The 18080-nt window shown below is 40.6% G+C and overlaps 1 protein-coding gene across 3 annotated transcripts; it reads left to right on the forward strand.

Moving 5' to 3' along the window:
* Positions 1–662: 662 nt before the first annotated feature.
* On the forward strand, positions 663–15489 carry LOC124134824 (RPA-related protein RADX-like). Of its 3 annotated transcripts, none has more exons than XM_046499875.2 (15): positions 663–1049; positions 1912–2076; positions 2441–2573; positions 3851–3985; positions 5027–5199; positions 9029–9108; positions 9301–9531; positions 10288–10367; positions 10636–10739; positions 11512–11646; positions 12626–12793; positions 13690–13802; positions 14211–14244; positions 14539–14719; positions 14914–15489. In XM_046499875.2, exons 1-15 carry the CDS (start codon positions 942–944, stop codon positions 15225–15227), a joined length of 2154 nt encoding a protein of 717 aa, XP_046355831.2. In that variant the 5' UTR covers positions 663–941; the 3' UTR covers positions 15228–15489. The 3 variants fall into 3 exon arrangements, with proteins under 3 accessions (XP_046355831.2, XP_046355830.2, XP_046355829.2); XM_046499874.2 differs by having other exon boundaries at positions 3851–3979; positions 5021–5199; XM_046499873.2 differs by having other exon boundaries at positions 664–1049; positions 5021–5199.
* The last annotated feature ends 2591 nt before the right edge of the window (positions 15490–18080 follow it).

Raw genomic sequence — 18080 nt, forward strand, 5'->3', positions numbered from 1 at the left:
ACTCAGTACTTTTATAATGTATTATCACAAACTATAGTCCTCGTTACTTGAAATTGACTCACGAAGTGAGTCTAACCTCCGGCAGTAACCTGTCCCGAGTGATTACATTACATAATTTTTACGTTTGAATATATATATTCAAGTGGCTAAAAGTGATATGCAATGTTTAAGACAGCATTCATAAATATGAAACAAATTCATCCTCACTAAAAATATTCAAAAACGTTTATCAATTCAATTCTTCCTTTTCATAAACTGAAATATAAAAGTGCTCCTATACTTTCCAAAATTCCTTTTCTTTGCTCCACATATCACGATGATTAATTAACGAAGATAGTTGCATGTGTGATAAATAATACTTATAAAGTAAAAACAAGCCATTCCGCCGATAACAAACACTGCATTTTCATATGCCCACATAACCAAAACTCAATGAGGATTTTTTCGCTAGCAAAATGGACATTTATTTAAATGTTTGCAATGTTTGTCATTACTGTTAGTAATATTTCTTAACGGTGAAATGGATTATTTTCACTTTATAAGTATTAGCCCCCCAAATGAAAAATATAACGAAATGTTTTTCCTCCATCGAAATATTGAAAAAAAATAATGTTATTACAACACAATTCCAGTCCAACAAAGCAAATGCATGCATTTCTTTTATTTTAGTAATATATAAATAAATTGACCTGACCCATAGTGCTACGAAAATATGATATGATTTGGTTGTGAAAACTATGTAAATAATCCTTTTACAAAGTACGTTTTATAATTTTTCTGAATTTTGTAATAACCGCATTTTTCCATTTGGAAAACATCGGGTAGTTCCGGCGGCCGACCATCATAAATGTTGAATCTACTATCCGGGGCACTGGAATGCGGATGTAGTTCTTCTGATTGATATTTGCCAACGTCAACTTTTAACAACAACCACGGCAAATATGGCGGCAGACTCAAACTTGGATTCTTCCAGCAACCTGAAAGAACTGGAAGATGCCATAAGAATTGCAGAACTTGATGATGTAGGACTCCAGACTGAAAACTTTATTGTAAGTGATATCTTGTGCACGTGTTAGTACTGTTACTTCCACCGAACAGTTTGTTTTCGTCGTATAATATTCTGGTTTATTTCTTTTCGGAAGTGAAACTGTTGTCGACAGTTGATGATCAAGGAAGAGTGTTTATAATTTTCAAGTATACAATGCCCCCATAATAGTCGGGCATGACGCTTAGATACAAGCACGTTTGACCCTCGCACGTTTGATTATTTGCAAGCTTAAGCCCGTGTATCCGCATCAATAAGTTACTTTAACAGCGATAGAACCTACACTGTTAGTAACACAGTTTTAGTCCTCTAGACCTTATAATGATAACATATAGCTAAAAAAGGGCAAATTTCTACCAGTCCTTATGATAGCTTAACTATTAGGCAGTTTACCATTTACTATAGGACTAGTGCCAGTTTCTAACGTTGCTTTTAACATGTTTTGATTTTGTTTTTATCATGATTATGTTTTTAGCATCGTTCATTTGCAACCCCAGTTGATGAATGCTAGACGTTTGGAAAGTAAAATACTGAGATTGTAAATGAGGTTGAATATATCATTGATATTTGAAATGCATAAAGGACTCTGATGTATGACGAACAGATTGAGTGTTGTATGATTCAGTCATTTACTGAGAGGCCTTCTGTAGTACCCCTGACAATGCTGCATCAAGTATTTGTTTGAAAGATTTCCGCCCATATCCCCCCTCCAAAAGTTGTATTTGTATGCATTGCAGCTCAATCCTTTTAATCATATATATATATATTTAGGGGAGGTACGGGCAGAAGTCTTAACTATATGTTGAGTAAACCCAATTAAACTGCATTTTTGACAACATTCATATTTAACCTTTCTCCTGTTGCAGGTCTTGTGTATCAATCGTTACTTAACAGATCCTGAGTTTAAGAAACAGACCAACTCTGACACAAGTCAAGTTTTGGATGTGCACGACATCACACTAGCTGATACCTCAACAAAGAGAAAGTTGCTGCTGTCTAATAAACTCAACTTTTATGTGCAACAGAACAAGGTTAATATCAGATCTATTGGGATGATTTGAATGGGCTTCTTCATAATGTTCATGAAGCTCATCATTAGCAATGATTTCAAAACAAAACATTTTTAACCAGCATGTCTTAAAATATAGTAAGTTTATCATAGTAATATGCTCAGCTCAAAATCTGAAAATAATTTGTTTTTAAATCGAATGGTTTTTATTTGCTGTTGCCAATGGTTGCTCAATATAAATGCATTTTGAAGCTGAATATGCTAAAACTATGTACAACATGTACAATTGAATCCTAACATGGTTACATTCATAGTTTTTGTTATTTTATTGTTGTTAACATGGTAACACTTATTGTGATATTCATGATGATAATAATATGTTTCAGTTGCGTGTTGGCAGCACGGTGTGTCTTAACAAGTGTAAAGCAAGATTTGATGAAACAGATTTACAGGCAGAAAGTCTCATTATCATTGAGGAACTTCATGTAACTGGACAGAAAACTGCTGAGGACTTCATTGGTACTATGACTTATTTCTTATTCGACTTTTGCTTCTGAAATAGTAAAAGAAGAGTGGCGGTAGGGTAGCGTAGTGGTTAAAGCATATGCAGTCAAGTCCCGTTAATCCGACATTGTTGGTTGAATATGATTATGTCGGATAGAAGAAATTAGGTAGTATAAACATTCGTGATCGAAAATTGGACAACTACACGATAGATAACGATACGAACAAGTAGGAAAAAGACAAATGAAATATTCATATTGTTGTGCTACTCACCGACTCTCTCGCATCAAAACACGGGGCTGTGTACTCGCGGGCTCCGGACCATGGAGACACAAATTAGGTGTGTTGGAGTCGGAGTGCGAGACTGTCGGATTAACGGGTCTAAATAGCACTGATTAAATCCGTTCCCACCATTTGTGTCAGATATAGCCAATTGTCGAATTAACAAGTGTCAGATTAACAAGGCTTGACTGTACTTATCATGCTGAAGGCACAGGTTGGATTCCCCACAGGTGTACAATGTGTGATGCCCATTTCTGGTTTCCCCTGCCATGATATTGCTGGGATATTGCTAAAAATGGCTTAAAAATATACTCGCTCATACAGTAAGATTAACATCGATTCTCATATGTTGATATCAATATTAAAATAGACTAGATAACTAGTGAGCTAATTGCTAATATCTAGTGTACTCTGTCAGTTCTCCTACATGTTCTGTGGGTACAGTTTGTACAGTGGTAGAGTATATAGATGCTGGTTTGTTTCTAGTATAGCTGCAGCATATGCAGTGAGTAAGAAAATGTTTTCTAGGTCATGATGGTGTCTAACTTGGGATATTGCTTGAACACCATGATAATGACAACTGTTGTCACTAATGTAATATACCGAACACTGACAGTTAGGTATCATGATATTTTTGGGAATATATTTTAGGCAAGACTAAGCACACAATTTGATAAAAATATCTAAAAAAATATTCATGATCCCTGACCATGCAGACCTTTTTTGTTCAGTATAGTTTGGTCTGAAATTAAGGGTCATCCCTGAGCTTTGCACCTTTATCATGTTTAGTATTTGTATCTACATTCTTCAACAATGTAATCACTTTTTACAATAGCGCAAGGACAAGATCCCCTTAACTGTCATGCTCAATTTCAATCACTGTAATTTTGTGTGAAACTGTAGGTTATAGTAGGGCAGTCTTGTTTAAGTAACATTAAGCATGGGACATATCATGCTTATGTTAGCTTTATTAAGATTATTGAGTCCAACTACATTTTCTATCCCTACAGAGAGCTATGATTTGCCATGGTATCCTGAGTCTAATGTGCGACAGACAGGCAGAATCCCCATAGCATCTGGGAGGGGTTCTTATGTCAGTGTGTGGACCAGCAGTGATGTCGTTGTTCCTGAAAGTGAAGGTACAGGTGAGTAGGTTGTTTAACCTCTTGGCATATCTACATTGGGGATTGACCACCTCTGTGGTCTAGTGGAATAGTGTCTGCCCGGAGAGCAGAAGCTCGGGGGGTTAATCCCCCCTTGCATCATACCAAAAGACGTTAAAAGAAGATACTTGTTGTTACCCTGCCTGGAGGTCGGCATTAAGAAGCTAAGACAAGGACTGGTGGGCTTGGAGTCAGTATACTGTGTCTGTGTGGGGTATTCATGTTATGATATCTCAGTCGGCTAGTACTATAAAAGTGATAAAAATCAGCATTAGTTCGGATTAGTACAAGTAGCCACACACGCAAATGTGCATGCACGTCGCTCTATAAGTGCAGTAATCTTGAATGCGACGTTAAACCCCGTTTCACCTAACCGAGATAGGGGATCACCTGGCCACAATGTGTGATCTGACTGATTGTAGGTCAGTATACCCAATGTGTACCCCAGGAACTTGGATCATAGATCATGTTGTCAACCACTGGCTTTTCTCATGATGTATTTTGGAAATATATATTGAATTAGTATAAGGATACCAATGAAATGGCAAGCTTTGTTTCATGATAGGTATTGATTGACAACGTAATCACACTTTGTTACTGTTTGGGGGGCCGAAAAGAGCGTTGACATTCATGAAACAAGAATGTTTATTTTATCTGGTAATATATCTTTGGACTCAAAGGGAGCTAGATGCCTGTAGGGGGACGGCATAGGGCCCAGTCATGTAAGGCACCTTGATTCGCTGTGCATCCCTTGGACACTTTAGGATTGTATGCTCAAAACAAGATCTGTCCAGATTGTTTCTAGGTTTGTCAGCACCATGCCCATTCTTGTGGGTGCCACGAAAGTGGTAAACATCTAAGACCTGCATCACTTCAGCTTCCTTCCCAAATCAAGCTGACATGCGGTGATAAAACTGGAATATTGTTTAAAGCAGTGTCAAACCCAACTCACTCACATTCACTCACATTCACTCACAACTCATTCAGCATATGGTTATTAAGTCAATCCAATCCTAGTTCCAGCCCAGAATGATGTGGATGAACCGCTGACCCTTGACCTTTGCTGCATAAAAGAGCTAGCCACCAGGTGGGGTCGCATTCAGTCCACCAAACCTCCCGTCCTAGTCCGAGTTGTCCGCAAGTCTCGTCTTCTCAACTATGCAAAACCTGATAAAACAGACAAGTGGCCATTCCAGGTATGGCATACCAGTGAATAAAGTTTGATAAAGACTTGGGTCTCTTTTCGTATTTTCTTATAACAAACTGTAAAGGTCGGTGAGATGGATGGGTTGAAGGAGGCTAGGTAGGAGTTTGAACAGCTATGTGGATGTTTTGGAAGCTAAGTGGATGTTTGTGTGGCTAGGTGAATGGTTAGGTGGATAAGTGGATGTTTGGGTGACTAGGTGAATGGTTAGGTGGATGTTTGGGTGACTAGGTGGGTGTCTGCATAGCTTTGTGGATGTTTTGGAAGCTAAGAGGATGTTTGTGTGGCTAGGTGAATGGTTAGGTGGATAAGTGGATGTTTGGGTGACTAGGTGGGTGTCTGCATAGCTTTGTGGATGTTTTGGAAGCTAAGAGGATGTTTGTGTGGCTAGGTGAATGGTTAGGTGGATAAGTGGATGTTTGGGTGACTAGGTGGGTGTCTGCATAGCTTTGTGGATGTTTTGGAAGCTAAGTGGATGTTTGTGTGGCTAGGTGAATGGTTGGGTGACTAGGTGGGTGTCTGTATAGCTTTGTGGATGTTTTGGAAGTTAAGTGGATGTTTGTGTGGCTAGGTGAATGGTTGGGTGGATGTTTGGGTGACTAGGTGGGTGTCTGCATAGCTTTGTGGATGTTTTGGAAGCTAAGTGGATGTTTGTGTGGCTAGGTGAATGGTTGGGTGACTAGGTGGGTGTCTGTATAGCTTTGTGGATGTTTTGGAAGTTAAGTGGATGTTTGTGTGGCTAGGTGAATGGTTGGGTGGATGTTTGGGTGACTAGGTGGGTGTCTGCATAGCTTTGTGGATGTTTTGGAAGCTAAGAGGATGTTTGTGTGGCTAGGTGAATGGTTAGGTGGATGTTTGGGTGACTAGGTGGGTGTCTGCATAGCTTTGTGGATGTTTTGGAAGCTAAGTGGATGTTTGTGTGGCTAGGTGAATGGTTAGGTGGATGTTTGGGTGACTAGGTGGGTGTCTGCATAGCTTTGTGGATGTTTTGGAAGCTAAGTGGATGTTTGTGTGGCTAGGTGAATGTTTGTGTGGCTAGGTGGATGTTTGGGTGACTAGGTGGGTGTCTGTATAGCTTTGTGGATGTTTTGGAAGCTAAGAGGATGTTTGTGTGGCTAGGTGAATGGTTAGGTGGATGTTTGGGTGACTAGGTGGGTGTCTGCATAGCTTTGTGGATGTTTTGGAAGCTAAGAGGATGTTTGTGTGGCTAGGTGAATGGTTAGGTGGATAAGTGGATGTTTGGGTGACTAGGTGGGTGTCTGCATAGCTTTGTGGATGTTTTGGAAGCTAAGTGGATGTTTGTGTGGCTAGGTGAATGGTTGGGTGACTAGGTGGGTGTCTGTATAGCTTTGTGGATGTTTTGGAAGTTAAGTGGATGTTTGTGTGGCTAGGTGAATGGTTGGGTGGATGTTTGGGTGACTAGGTGGGTGTCTGCATAGCTTTGTGGATGTTTTGGAAGCTAAGAGGATGTTTGTGTGGCTAGGTGAATGGTTAGGTGGATGTTTGGGTGACTAGGTGGGTGTCTGCATAGCTTTGTGGATGTTTTGGAAGCTAAGTGGATGTTTGTGTGGCTAGGTGAATGGTTAGGTGGATGTTTGGGTGACTAGGTGGGTGTCTGCATAGCTTTGTGGATGTTTTGGAAGCTAAGTGGATGTTTGTGTGGCTAGGTGAATGTTTGTGTGGCTAGGTGGATGTTTGGGTGACTAGGTGGGTGTCTGTATAGCTTTGTGGATGTTTTGGAAGCTAAGAGGATGTTTGTGTGGCTAGGTGAATGGTTAGGTGGATGTTTGGGTGACTAGGTGGGTGTCTGCATAGCTTTGTGGATGTTTTGGAAGCTAAGAGGATGTTTGTGTGGCTAGGTGAATGGTTAGGTGGATAAGTGGATGTTTGGGTGACTAGGTGGGTGTCTGCATAGCTTTGTGGATGTTTTGGAAGCTAAGTGGATGTTTGTGTGGCTAGGTGAATGGTTGGGTGACTAGGTGGGTGTCTGTATAGCTTTGTGGATGTTTTGGAAGTTAAGTGGATGTTTGTGTGGCTAGGTGAATGGTTGGGTGGATGTTTGGGTGACTAGGTGGGTGTCTGCATAGCTTTGTGGATGTTTTGGAAGCTAAGGATGTTTGTGTGGCTAGGTGAATGGTTAGGTGGATGTTTGGGTGACTAGGTGGGTGTCTGCATAGCTTTGTGGATGTTTTGGAAGCTAAGTGGATGTTTGTGTGGCTAGGTGAATGGTTAGGTGGATGTTTGGGTGACTAGGTGGGTGTCTGCATAGCTTTGTGGATGTTTTGGAAGCTAAGTGGATGTTTGTGTGGCTAGGTGAATGTTTGTGTGGCTAGGTGGATGTTTGGGTGACTAGGTGGGTGTCTGCATAGATTTGTGGATGTTTTGGAAGCTAAGTGGATGTTTGTGTGGCTAGGTGAATGTTTGTGTGGCTAGGTGGATGTTTGGGTGACTAGGTGGGTGTCTGCATAGATTTGTGGGTGTTTTGGAAGCTAAGTGGATGTTTGTGTGGCTAGGTGAATGGTTGGGTGACTAGGTGGGTGTCTGCATAGCTTTGTGGATGTTTTGGAAGTTAAGTGGATGTTTGTGTGGCTAGGTGAATGGTTAGGTGGATGTTTGGGTGACTAGGTGGGTGTCTGCATAGCTTTGTGGATGTTTTGGAAGCTAAGTGGATGTTTGTGTAGCTAGGTGAATGGTTGGGTGACTAGGTGGGTGTCTGCATAGCTTTGTGGATGTTTTGGAAGCTAAGTGGATGTTTGTGTGGTTGGGTGGATGTTTGTGTGACTAGGTGGGTGTCTGCATAGCTTTGTGGATGTTTTGGAAGCTAAGTGGATGTTTGTGTGGTTGGGTGGATGTTTGGGTGACTAGGTGGGTGTCTGCATAGCTTTGTGGATGTTTTGGAAGCTAAGTGGATGTTTGTGTGGTTGGGTGGATGTTTGGGTGACTAGGTGGGTGTCTGCATAGCTTTGTGGATGTTTTGGAAGTTAAGTGGATGTTTGTGTGGCTAGGTGAATGGTTAGGTGGATAAGTGGATGTTTGGGTGACTAGGTGGGTGTCTGCATAGCTTTGTGGATGTTTTGGAAGCTAAGAGGATGTTTGTGTGGCTAGGTGAATGGTTAGGTGGATGTTTGGGTGACTAGGTGGGTGTCTGCATAGCTTTGTGGATGTTTTGGAAGCTAAGAGGATGTTTGTGTGGCTAGGTGAATGGTTAGGTGGATGTTTGGGTGACTAGGTGGGTGTCTGCATAGCTTTGTGGATGTTTTGGAAGCTAAGTGGATGTTTGTGTGGCTAGGTGAATGGTTAGGTGGATGTTTGGGTGACTAGGTGGGTGTCTGCATAGCTTTGTGGATGTTTTGGAAGCTAAGTGGATGTTTGTGTGGCTAGGTGAATGGTTGGGTGGATGTTTGGGTGACTAGGTGGGTGTCTGCATAGCTTTGTGGATGTTTTGGAAGCTAAGTGGATGTTTGTGTGGCTTGATGGATATTTGGGTGACTAGGTGGGTGTCTGCATAGCTTTGTGGATGTTTTGGAAGCTAAGTGGATGTTTGTGTGGCTTGGTGGATATTCGGGTGGCTGGGGGCATGTTTGATTGGCTAAGTGAATGTTTTAGAATTTAGGTGGATAAGCCCTCTCGTGGTTAGTCATTTGTACATTCTCTTGCTATGCTGAAGTAGATTAATATGCAAAACCTGTACCTTGTATATTATACATTGATATGACTGTAATTGGTTAAGGTGTATCAAGTATCAAGTCCTTGTAATATTGCAGTTTGCTTGTGTATTCACATAGTGTCATTTGAAAGATGTTGGATGCTGTTTGTTTCAGCATCACCTGCTGGTGTGTGACAAGTCTGGATACTGCACTGTTGTGTTGTGGAATGTTGTGTGTCTTCAATACTTGAAGCAGTGAGTATGTTAGCTCCTCTCCTTGACTGCACATACACACCGCACACCATGCCACGCCGCACCACACCACACCACACAACACAACACAACACACCTATTCTTATTCTAGTTTTGTTCATGTAGACTTCAATCTTATCATTCATGAAAATCTTCCTTTAACCATGATAACTGACTTTCCACTTCTCAATTCAGAATAAAGGAAGGATCTGTTCTGATGTTGCGAAATTTTACAGTGAAGAAAAGCTTCTCCATAAATTACCAGTGGCATATACAAGAAAATGGCCTTGACCTTTACCCTATTGACCTTAATATGAATGCTCATCATCCGAAGGGAGAGATTTTGATCCTCAACAACAGGAGTTTACCCAGTCTACTTCGCTTGGCGGAGTTGAAGTACCGATTAATTACAAGAAATCAACTTAGGTGCGTAACCATGGTAACTGTGAAGTAGAACATCACCATGATCATCCGAACTACATTAACTTGCTACATCATGTGAGCCATTGCTACTTACTGTCCTGGTCATCCATGGGGATTCCGACCCGTGTAGATTCCGGGGTAGAATAGGTCTTCAGCAACCCATGCTTGCCTTTAAAGGTGACTCTGCTTGTTGTAACAGGCGACTAACGGGATCGGGTTGTCAGGCTCGCTGACTTGGTTGATGCATGTCATCGATCCCAATTGCGTGGATCGATGCTCGTGATATTAATCACTGGATTGTCTGGTCCAGACTCGATTATTTACAGACCGCTGCCATATAACTGGAATATTGCTGAGTGCGGCGTTAAACAACAAACCAACCAACCAACCAACCATGGGGATTCCGGGTAAGAATATAGGTCCCCAGCAACCTAAGCTTGTCATGAGAGACGACTAAATGGACCAGGTGACTTTGTTGATAGCATGGCATCGTATCCCACTTGTATGAATTGATCATGATCAGGAACCAAGAATGAGTATATGTTTGCTTGCTTGTTTGTTTTTTCTTACTTTCACAAAAAGCATAATATTTTAGTGTTTCATCATGTTCATTGTGATTTTCTGATAAAAAAAACTTTTATGATAGAATTTGAAACTACCTTTGGTGTTTTATGATCATTTTAAACCATCTGGACCCTTTATAGCTTTGCTCCATGTTGGTAGCTGGGAGTTTGACAGTCAATGTGTCTGTTTCTACAGTTCTCTGCCAGACAACGTGGTGTGTGATATTGCTGGCGTGGTGGTGTATGTCGGACGTGTGGAGAGGGAAGCCACTAAGGGTCAGTTGTCTTGTCTTTGTCTTGTGATCCCATCAATTATCATGCAATAAAAATGGTGACCGAGAGTATTTTTATGTCTCGGTAGAATTTGGGTAGGGGAGATAACTCCGGTCAGTTAACAAGGAAGTCAGCTACCTAGAAAATCTGACCATGTTTGAGAGTCCGGATAAGCGAGGTTGGACTATAAATGAGGAAGTTGCCAGTGGGCCCGAAGGTAAGCAGATCAGTGTTTCTACTGCAACTGCTATGTCTGTGTGTGTATGTGCAGGTCGGACACAAGGGGACAGCGGAGGGTTCTGGCTGAGGAGGTGGGTCCACATTCGTGACCACAGCCACAACAAGCCCTTCATCCTTCAGATGTACAGGGGACAGGTCAGTCATCACCCAATTTCTGAGATATTTCATTCAGATTGCAGCATTGTGGTTTGTCCAAAACCTTTGTTGTTTTGTGACTGATTATCATTACAGTAGTTATATTACAGTTTACTCATGGATCACGTAAAAATGTAAACATGCCCCCCACCCCCCAAGCTTTTCTTCGGTCTGTTCATAATAGGTCTCTTTCTGTTTAATCTACATAATTTCAACCAAGCCTAATAATAAAAATAATAATAACAATCATTTATGACACGCGCAGCGGTAAGGTAGCCTAGTGGTTAAAGCGTTGGCTCGTCACGTCGAAGACTGGGGCTCGATTTCCGACATGGGTACGATGTGTGAAGCCCATTTCTGGGGTGCCCTGTTGGGATATTGCTGGAATATTGCTAAAAACGGCATAAGACCATACTCACTCACTCACTCTTTTATGAAACGCTAATCTCCATGCACTATGACGTGCATGAAGCACAAATGAGAAAGTTTCTTGAGGTAGGCTTGGCAGAAGAGATGAGGCTTGAGAAATGCTTTGAACGTAGAATAGACAGGACTGTTTTTGAGTTCAAATGGTAGCTGGTTCCATGAAGGGTGCAAAGCTGTGTGGCTTGGACACCCGTGAAACAAGAATCCAAGTCTTTTAAATTGAATTGTTTTCTTTAGTATGGACTTTCCATTGTTAGCTGTATCGAAAATATACTCATTCATACATGATAAACTGCACCTTGTATTTATTTTACTGTTTTCATTTCCAACCATTGTATCCTTTTAGGATGCTGTTTTTGACAGCCTCAAGCCCCACCAAGTAGTGATGTGTCGACATGTGAGGGTGAGGCACAACCTTGCCTCCCTGCACCACTCCCGCCAACACCGGCACATCTACGTCACCACCACTGCACTGTCGCAGGTATTGTAATACAGTCATGCCAGCCTTTATGTAGAATGATTGAAGAGGTGGTCGTGAACATGTGCATTGTTGACCTTACATTTTGAGAGAGCACTGACAACTGATACAGAAATGTTGATCATGTTCCTAAGATTAGTATCATTACAAACATGGACATCGCTCCAGTTCAATATTGCTTTTAGAACAGTCGAGAAGAGCTTCAAATCAAGTAATCTTACAGAAACTACTAGTCTGAAATTGGCTCAGAAGCTTTAAGTCTGTTATCATAGGCTTAAAAAAATAAAAAATAAAAGCATTAGTTCTCAGGCAATGGTTTAAAAAAATATAGAGCGGGCAGGTGGCATCTTTGGGGGGTGGGGGTGGGGGTGGGGGGTGGCATTGTTCAAACTAGTATCTAACCAATAAACACCAGTTTAATCAATAAACAATTGTGTACAATCAACCTGGGAAGGGCCTGCCTACATAAATGTATTCCTTGATGGGTAAAATACTGGAATACAGTACTGTTGGGCTTGGAATATTTAAAGATTTTTGTTGGTTTTTTTTATAGGAAATAAAAATGAAACGTGCGGCAAACTTTATGACGATGAGGGCAGTACCTGAGAACCAAGACTATTATTTTTTTAGCCATATATAGATGAGGATTTCAATTTTAGGTTGAAAAAAAATCGACCTTGAAACCCTGAAGTTTGAGTGTAATTCTTACCGGAATAGAATTGTCCGTAATATGTAATATGCAATTTGCAGTTTTGATAAATTTAATGATTGAACCTGCCATGCTTTTTAAATGTTCCACAGGACTTTCAATTTAATATCTATGTGTATAAACCTGACAAGGATTACCATTTTTAGTGGTATTGTACATTGGTGGAGATCCCCTTATCATGCATGTGTCAAAGAGAAATATATTTTCATTATGGTATAATCCTGAAACTTTTGTTATGATTTCAAAGCCTCTGATTCCTTCCCTTGTTTCCAGTGTGTGACATCCCAACACGCCTTGTCTCCCTCCGTCCGAGCGTGGATGATCAACCTGTCTCGACGTCTCAATGACATGGACCTGGACATGTCTGTGGGTGGCTACTTCTCCTACCCCCCTCTACCTCACAGCCTCGCCGAGTTGAAGACTATGCACCCTAACATCATGGTATGTTGCACGTCATTGATAGAACAGTCAATGTTGGAGTTCACTTCTCAACACTGTAACGTGATGGTACATTGCAGGCCATTGATATAACGGTACATTGCAGGTCATTGATATAATGGTACATTGCAGGTCATTGATATAATGGTACATTGCAGGTCATTGATATAATGGTACATTGCAGGTCATTGATAGAACAGTAAATGTTGGCGTTCTCTTCTCAGTACATTGCAGGTCATTGATAAAACAGTACATTGCAGGCCATTGATATAACGGTACATTGCAGGTCATTGATATAACAGTACATTGCAGGTCATTGATATAATGGTACATTGCAGGTCATTGATATAACAGTACATTGCAGGTCATTGATATAATGGTACATTGCAGGTCATTGATATAACAGTAAATGTTGGAGTTCAGTTCTCAACACCCTGACGTGATGGTTCATTGCAGGTCATTGATAGAACAGTAAATGTTGGAGTTCACTTCTCAACACTGAAATGTGATGGTACATTGCAGGTCATTGATATAACAGTACATTGCAGGTCATTGATATAATGGTTCATTGCAGGTCATTGATTTAACAGTACATTTCAGGTCATTGATATAACGGTACATTGCAGGTCATTGATATAACGGTACATTGCAGGTCATTGATAGAACAGTAAATGTTGGAGTTCAGTTCTCAACACCCTACAAAATCCTGTGGAAATGTCCAAAGACATAATAATCAATGATGAAGAAGTTCTATTTTGTATAACAAAGTCATAATTTCATATGATATGTATATGATATGTATATCTCCCGCAAATTAGACAATCTGCCCAAGGTTAAATACCCACTCTAGATCTGACTCCTACATGATGTGTGTGTTGATGAAGAGTGTAATGTTTCAGATCACCCCCTGCAGTGCGTGGAGAGAGACCCTGGAGAGATCCAGCTACATGCAGCATATACGACTCTACGTACAGGCCAAGCTAGCTGCTGTCAAGTTCCATGGGCTAGAAACGTCAGTAGCACTGTTTTCTTCCTGTCACATTTGAGTATTTTATCATTGCTGTGAGACGATGAAAATAGTCATTGCCTGCGAGTCCTTTGTTTTGTTTTTCAGCCTTGACGCATGCAAATATTTCCCAAGGTTTTGTTTGTTTGTTGTTGTTGTTGTTGTCGCACTCAGCAATATTCCAGCTATGTGATGGCAGTCTGTAAATAATCGAGTCTGGACCAGACAATCCAGTGATTGATATTGTGAGCATCGATCCACACAATTGGGATACGATAACATGCATCAACCAAGTCAGCAAGCCTGACCACCCCATCCTGTTATTATATTACGACTAGCATAGTCAAGTAAGTATCTTAGGTACTGAGGTGGCAGTTTGTTCAGATCAATATTCAACCTCCTGTTTACTTTCAGATCAATGGCCCAGGGAAAATCAAAGAAAAAACAGGTTTGTAAAGTGTAAAACTTTGTTGTGACTCACAGATTTGGTCCCAAGTACCCCATGCTTGTTGTTAGCAGCAATGGGTAGTTTTGCATCCCCTCTTCCCTGCCCATCTTTCTTTTTTTTTAAATACATCTGATGACATTTTGTATGCGCATTGCCTTCCATGATGACATGTTTATGTGGTTGTTGAAGTAGTAAAACTAATAATGGGTTACATAAAGTTTGTGTGATTTTGGGGGTAGACTTTTGGATGACCTCCCAAAGTAAGTTATCTCATGCTCTGTTGCTCCTCTTCAGAAAGGTAACCCTTTGGAAACAGTTGTCAATGCTGACACACATCAGAACATTGACCGCTTTGATTCTGTGGGGGACCACGAAGTGTCCAACAGTCATTTGTGTCCAGTCGATTATCACCGGGGGGACAAACTGACCTGGATCAACCTCCCAGCTACTGACCAGCCAAAGCCGGAAGTTGGAGGTTTGTAACTGTAGTTTGAGACAATTCCTTGTTTGCATGTTACAGTACCTTAGTTTGGCAATGAAATTTGTTGTAACCAAAAATGTTTTATTGATGAGTGCGGCGTTAAACAAAAAACAGATATATTCCTTTTTTAGCTGACTTGACTGAAAGAGACAATTTGTGTTATTTCTATAAATTTTGTATAATTGCAGGGCCAAAGTTCCAGGAATCTGAGGAAATGTTTGTAACAACATGGCAAGGCCTGAATACTCGTGTTCTTTTACATTCTCTGCGAGACGTTAGCTGTGTTAATTTTCCAAAGCGGACAGACTTTGCTGACTTCTTAGAAGGGAAATACGACACAGAAACAAGCCAGGAAGGATCTGAAGTCACTGTACTGACTGTCCGCCAGCTCCTACACACAGCAGAGAACTGCCACCATCAGCGCTTCCTGGTGGTGCTGGATCTCTACAGAGATTCCGACACACATGTTGAAGTTGTACTCAACAGGGCGTACGTGTTGTAGCATACATGGTTGTGTGATGAATGTTTGTTGTCGGTGATGGTAGATCTGAATGTCATTGAAAGTCATGGCTGTTAACACTTGAAGATTGTGTGGATGTGTGGGACAGAGTGTTACCTGTAACATAGCATAACATAGCTGAAGATGTAACCAACAGAATGCTTGTGTGTCAGTACACTGGGTGAATGAACCTCTACATATTGTATAGTTAACATTGGATACTGGTCGTTCTTGTCATTTTGGGGGCGGTCGGGTAGCCTAGTGGTTAAGGCGTTCGCTCGAAGACCTGGCTTTGATTCTCGACATGGGTACAATGTGTGAAGCCCAATTCTGGTGTCCCCTGCCGTGATATTGCTGGAATATTGCTAAAAGCTCACTCACTCACACTCACTCACTCACTCACTCACACTCACTCACTCACTCACTCACTCACTCACTCACTCACTCACTCACTCACTCACTCACTCACTCACTCACTCACTCACTCTTGTTGGGGGCACGGGTTGTCCAGGTGTCGAATGTGGTTGTGCAGATTCGTGGGTTCGAATCCTGGTTGTCCATAGGTTTCACTGAAGTGGAAAACGTCGTGAGACCTGCATCACTGTGGGCTTTCCTCCCACATCAAGCTGACACCGTCATATAACTGGAATACTATTAAAGCGAAGCTAATCCCAACCAATTTACTCAATTACTCATGTTTTTAATTTATTATTCATTTTCATGCATGTATGGTATTAAATTATTGTGAATATGTGTATTTTAACTGTATGACATGGCTGGACCATAGACATTTCACATGTATTTGTTTTAGTCCTTTTAGCACCACTATGTCACCTGCATTGTTAGTACAGGACAGGATTGTATCCACTATTGTTCATTCATCACTCAGTCTGCATACAGCTGATATGTTAGGTAGTCGTGACACGTGTCTAGTCTCAGTCAGCAAATGAAAGGTGACTGTGTAACTCATGGAAGTCAAATGAACCCCACTTTGTGCAGGAACTCTGCGAATCTTATCGTTATACAAATACATTGTAATTACTTATGATGAGGTCAGTATGCGAAAACAGACCACTTCATGGGTCTGGTCCTTGGATCTTTGTTTTATTTACTCTGTTATACCAAAATTCACTTTAAGTTTAGGATTCCTTTAAACCATCTTCTGTTTCATTACTGTAAGGTAGCTGTGAACCGGGACATGTTAGTACCAGATGCCATCTTGTTTTCTAGCAGACTAGTAAATATTCATAACGTGACAGGTCAATACTGATCATGATGAGTCAATATTTGAGGTCAGTGTCAGTCACGGATTTTGAGGTCAACATTCAAATGTATTGTTTCATCACATGGTATGGATTAGCCAATGGAATTGTAAGATTCTTAAGAGAGGTATAACAATTCCTGATGTTGAAGCAAGGAACCAGGCCATAGTTTGATTCCTTGATTAAAAGTAGCAACCACACTGCAAAGTATGTGTTGATGGTTGATTGAGAAATATACTCTCCATGAGGTACTGACAATGTGTCATTGCCGTAAAAGGTGACTATGCTTGTCGTAAAAGGCGACTAACGGGATCAGGTGGTCAGGCTTGCTGACTTGGTTGATGCATGTCATCAATCCCAATAACGAGGATCGTGCTCATGATGTCAATCGCTGGATTGTCTGGTCCAGACTCGATTATTTACAGACCGCCATCATATAGCTGGAATATTGCTGAGTGTGGCGTAAAATAACAAACCAACCAACCAATGGTGTAATGATATGACAGTTGGTTTGAGCATTTGGAGAGAAAAGTGCTAATTGTGCGAAAAAGAAATAGTTGCAAGAATGATAGAATTCCTCTTTACATCAGTGTTTGTTCAATGTACCTTTGTTATCCAATAACATAGTGTCACCCATCCTCTATAACACGTAAATGATCACTGTTATTTTAATAATAATATCAGAAATGAGTTCAAGACTATTAGCTTTGTTCCATGACACAGCTACCATGTAGCCATTGATAAATGCTTAGACACAATGTTTCAAAGCATTGGATGATCTTGTTGAAAGTTTAGAGTGATATTCCGGTATATACTCAAAGGCAAAATAACTGCGACCATGTAAGATAACTGAAAATAAAAAATAACTATGATATGGGCAACTATAACTTGTGAAAATAATGTAAATATTAGTGTGCAGAATTTGATTTAATATATTGAATCTATAAAAAAAATTAAATTAAAAAGCCAAATCTTTTGAAAGTTGTTAGGGTCCATCTTCTGTCCAATTAAACGCCAGTTTATATTTTCAAAGATTTCAATTATATGCTTCTAAAAAACAAAACGTATGATGATTAACAACATGACAGTTACTTTTACCTTTGAGTATAACTGTTGTTGAAAGAGGCAAAGCAGATGTTTTCTCTGTATGTTGACAATGTGTACAGTAAGAGAGCAGTTTAAAAGTTTTATGTGGGGTTAAAAAAAGACGAATACCTTAAGATTTGAGACATCAACTCTCTCTCCTGCTCCTCCTCCTCCCCCAAACACACACACATCCAAACATGGCACATCAAAATTTTGGGACCAACATCAATCCACCATCCACCAAGGAAGGCTTTATATGGCATGGTCTTTCTTGTGGTTTATTAATTTTACCTGCAGTTGTGATGCTGTTCCAAGTTCAGAGTACAAATATGGTTATTTATGGAGAGAAAAATGTGCAACGCCTCCACACCCAAATTGGGGAATTTAGATTTATATCCAACATAAAACTTTTAGTCTGCTCTTTAATTTTTATGCCGGTGCTACACGTCCATGTTTATCAATATTGTTCCATAAAAAGATTTGTGCAATTGTTGTTAAGTTAAATGGA

This window comes from Haliotis rufescens, unplaced genomic scaffold, assembly GCF_023055435.1.
Source record: "Haliotis rufescens isolate VD_foot unplaced genomic scaffold, xgHalRufe1.0.p SCAF_3, whole genome shotgun sequence".
Lineage (NCBI taxonomy): Eukaryota > Metazoa > Mollusca > Gastropoda > Lepetellida > Haliotidae > Haliotis > Haliotis rufescens.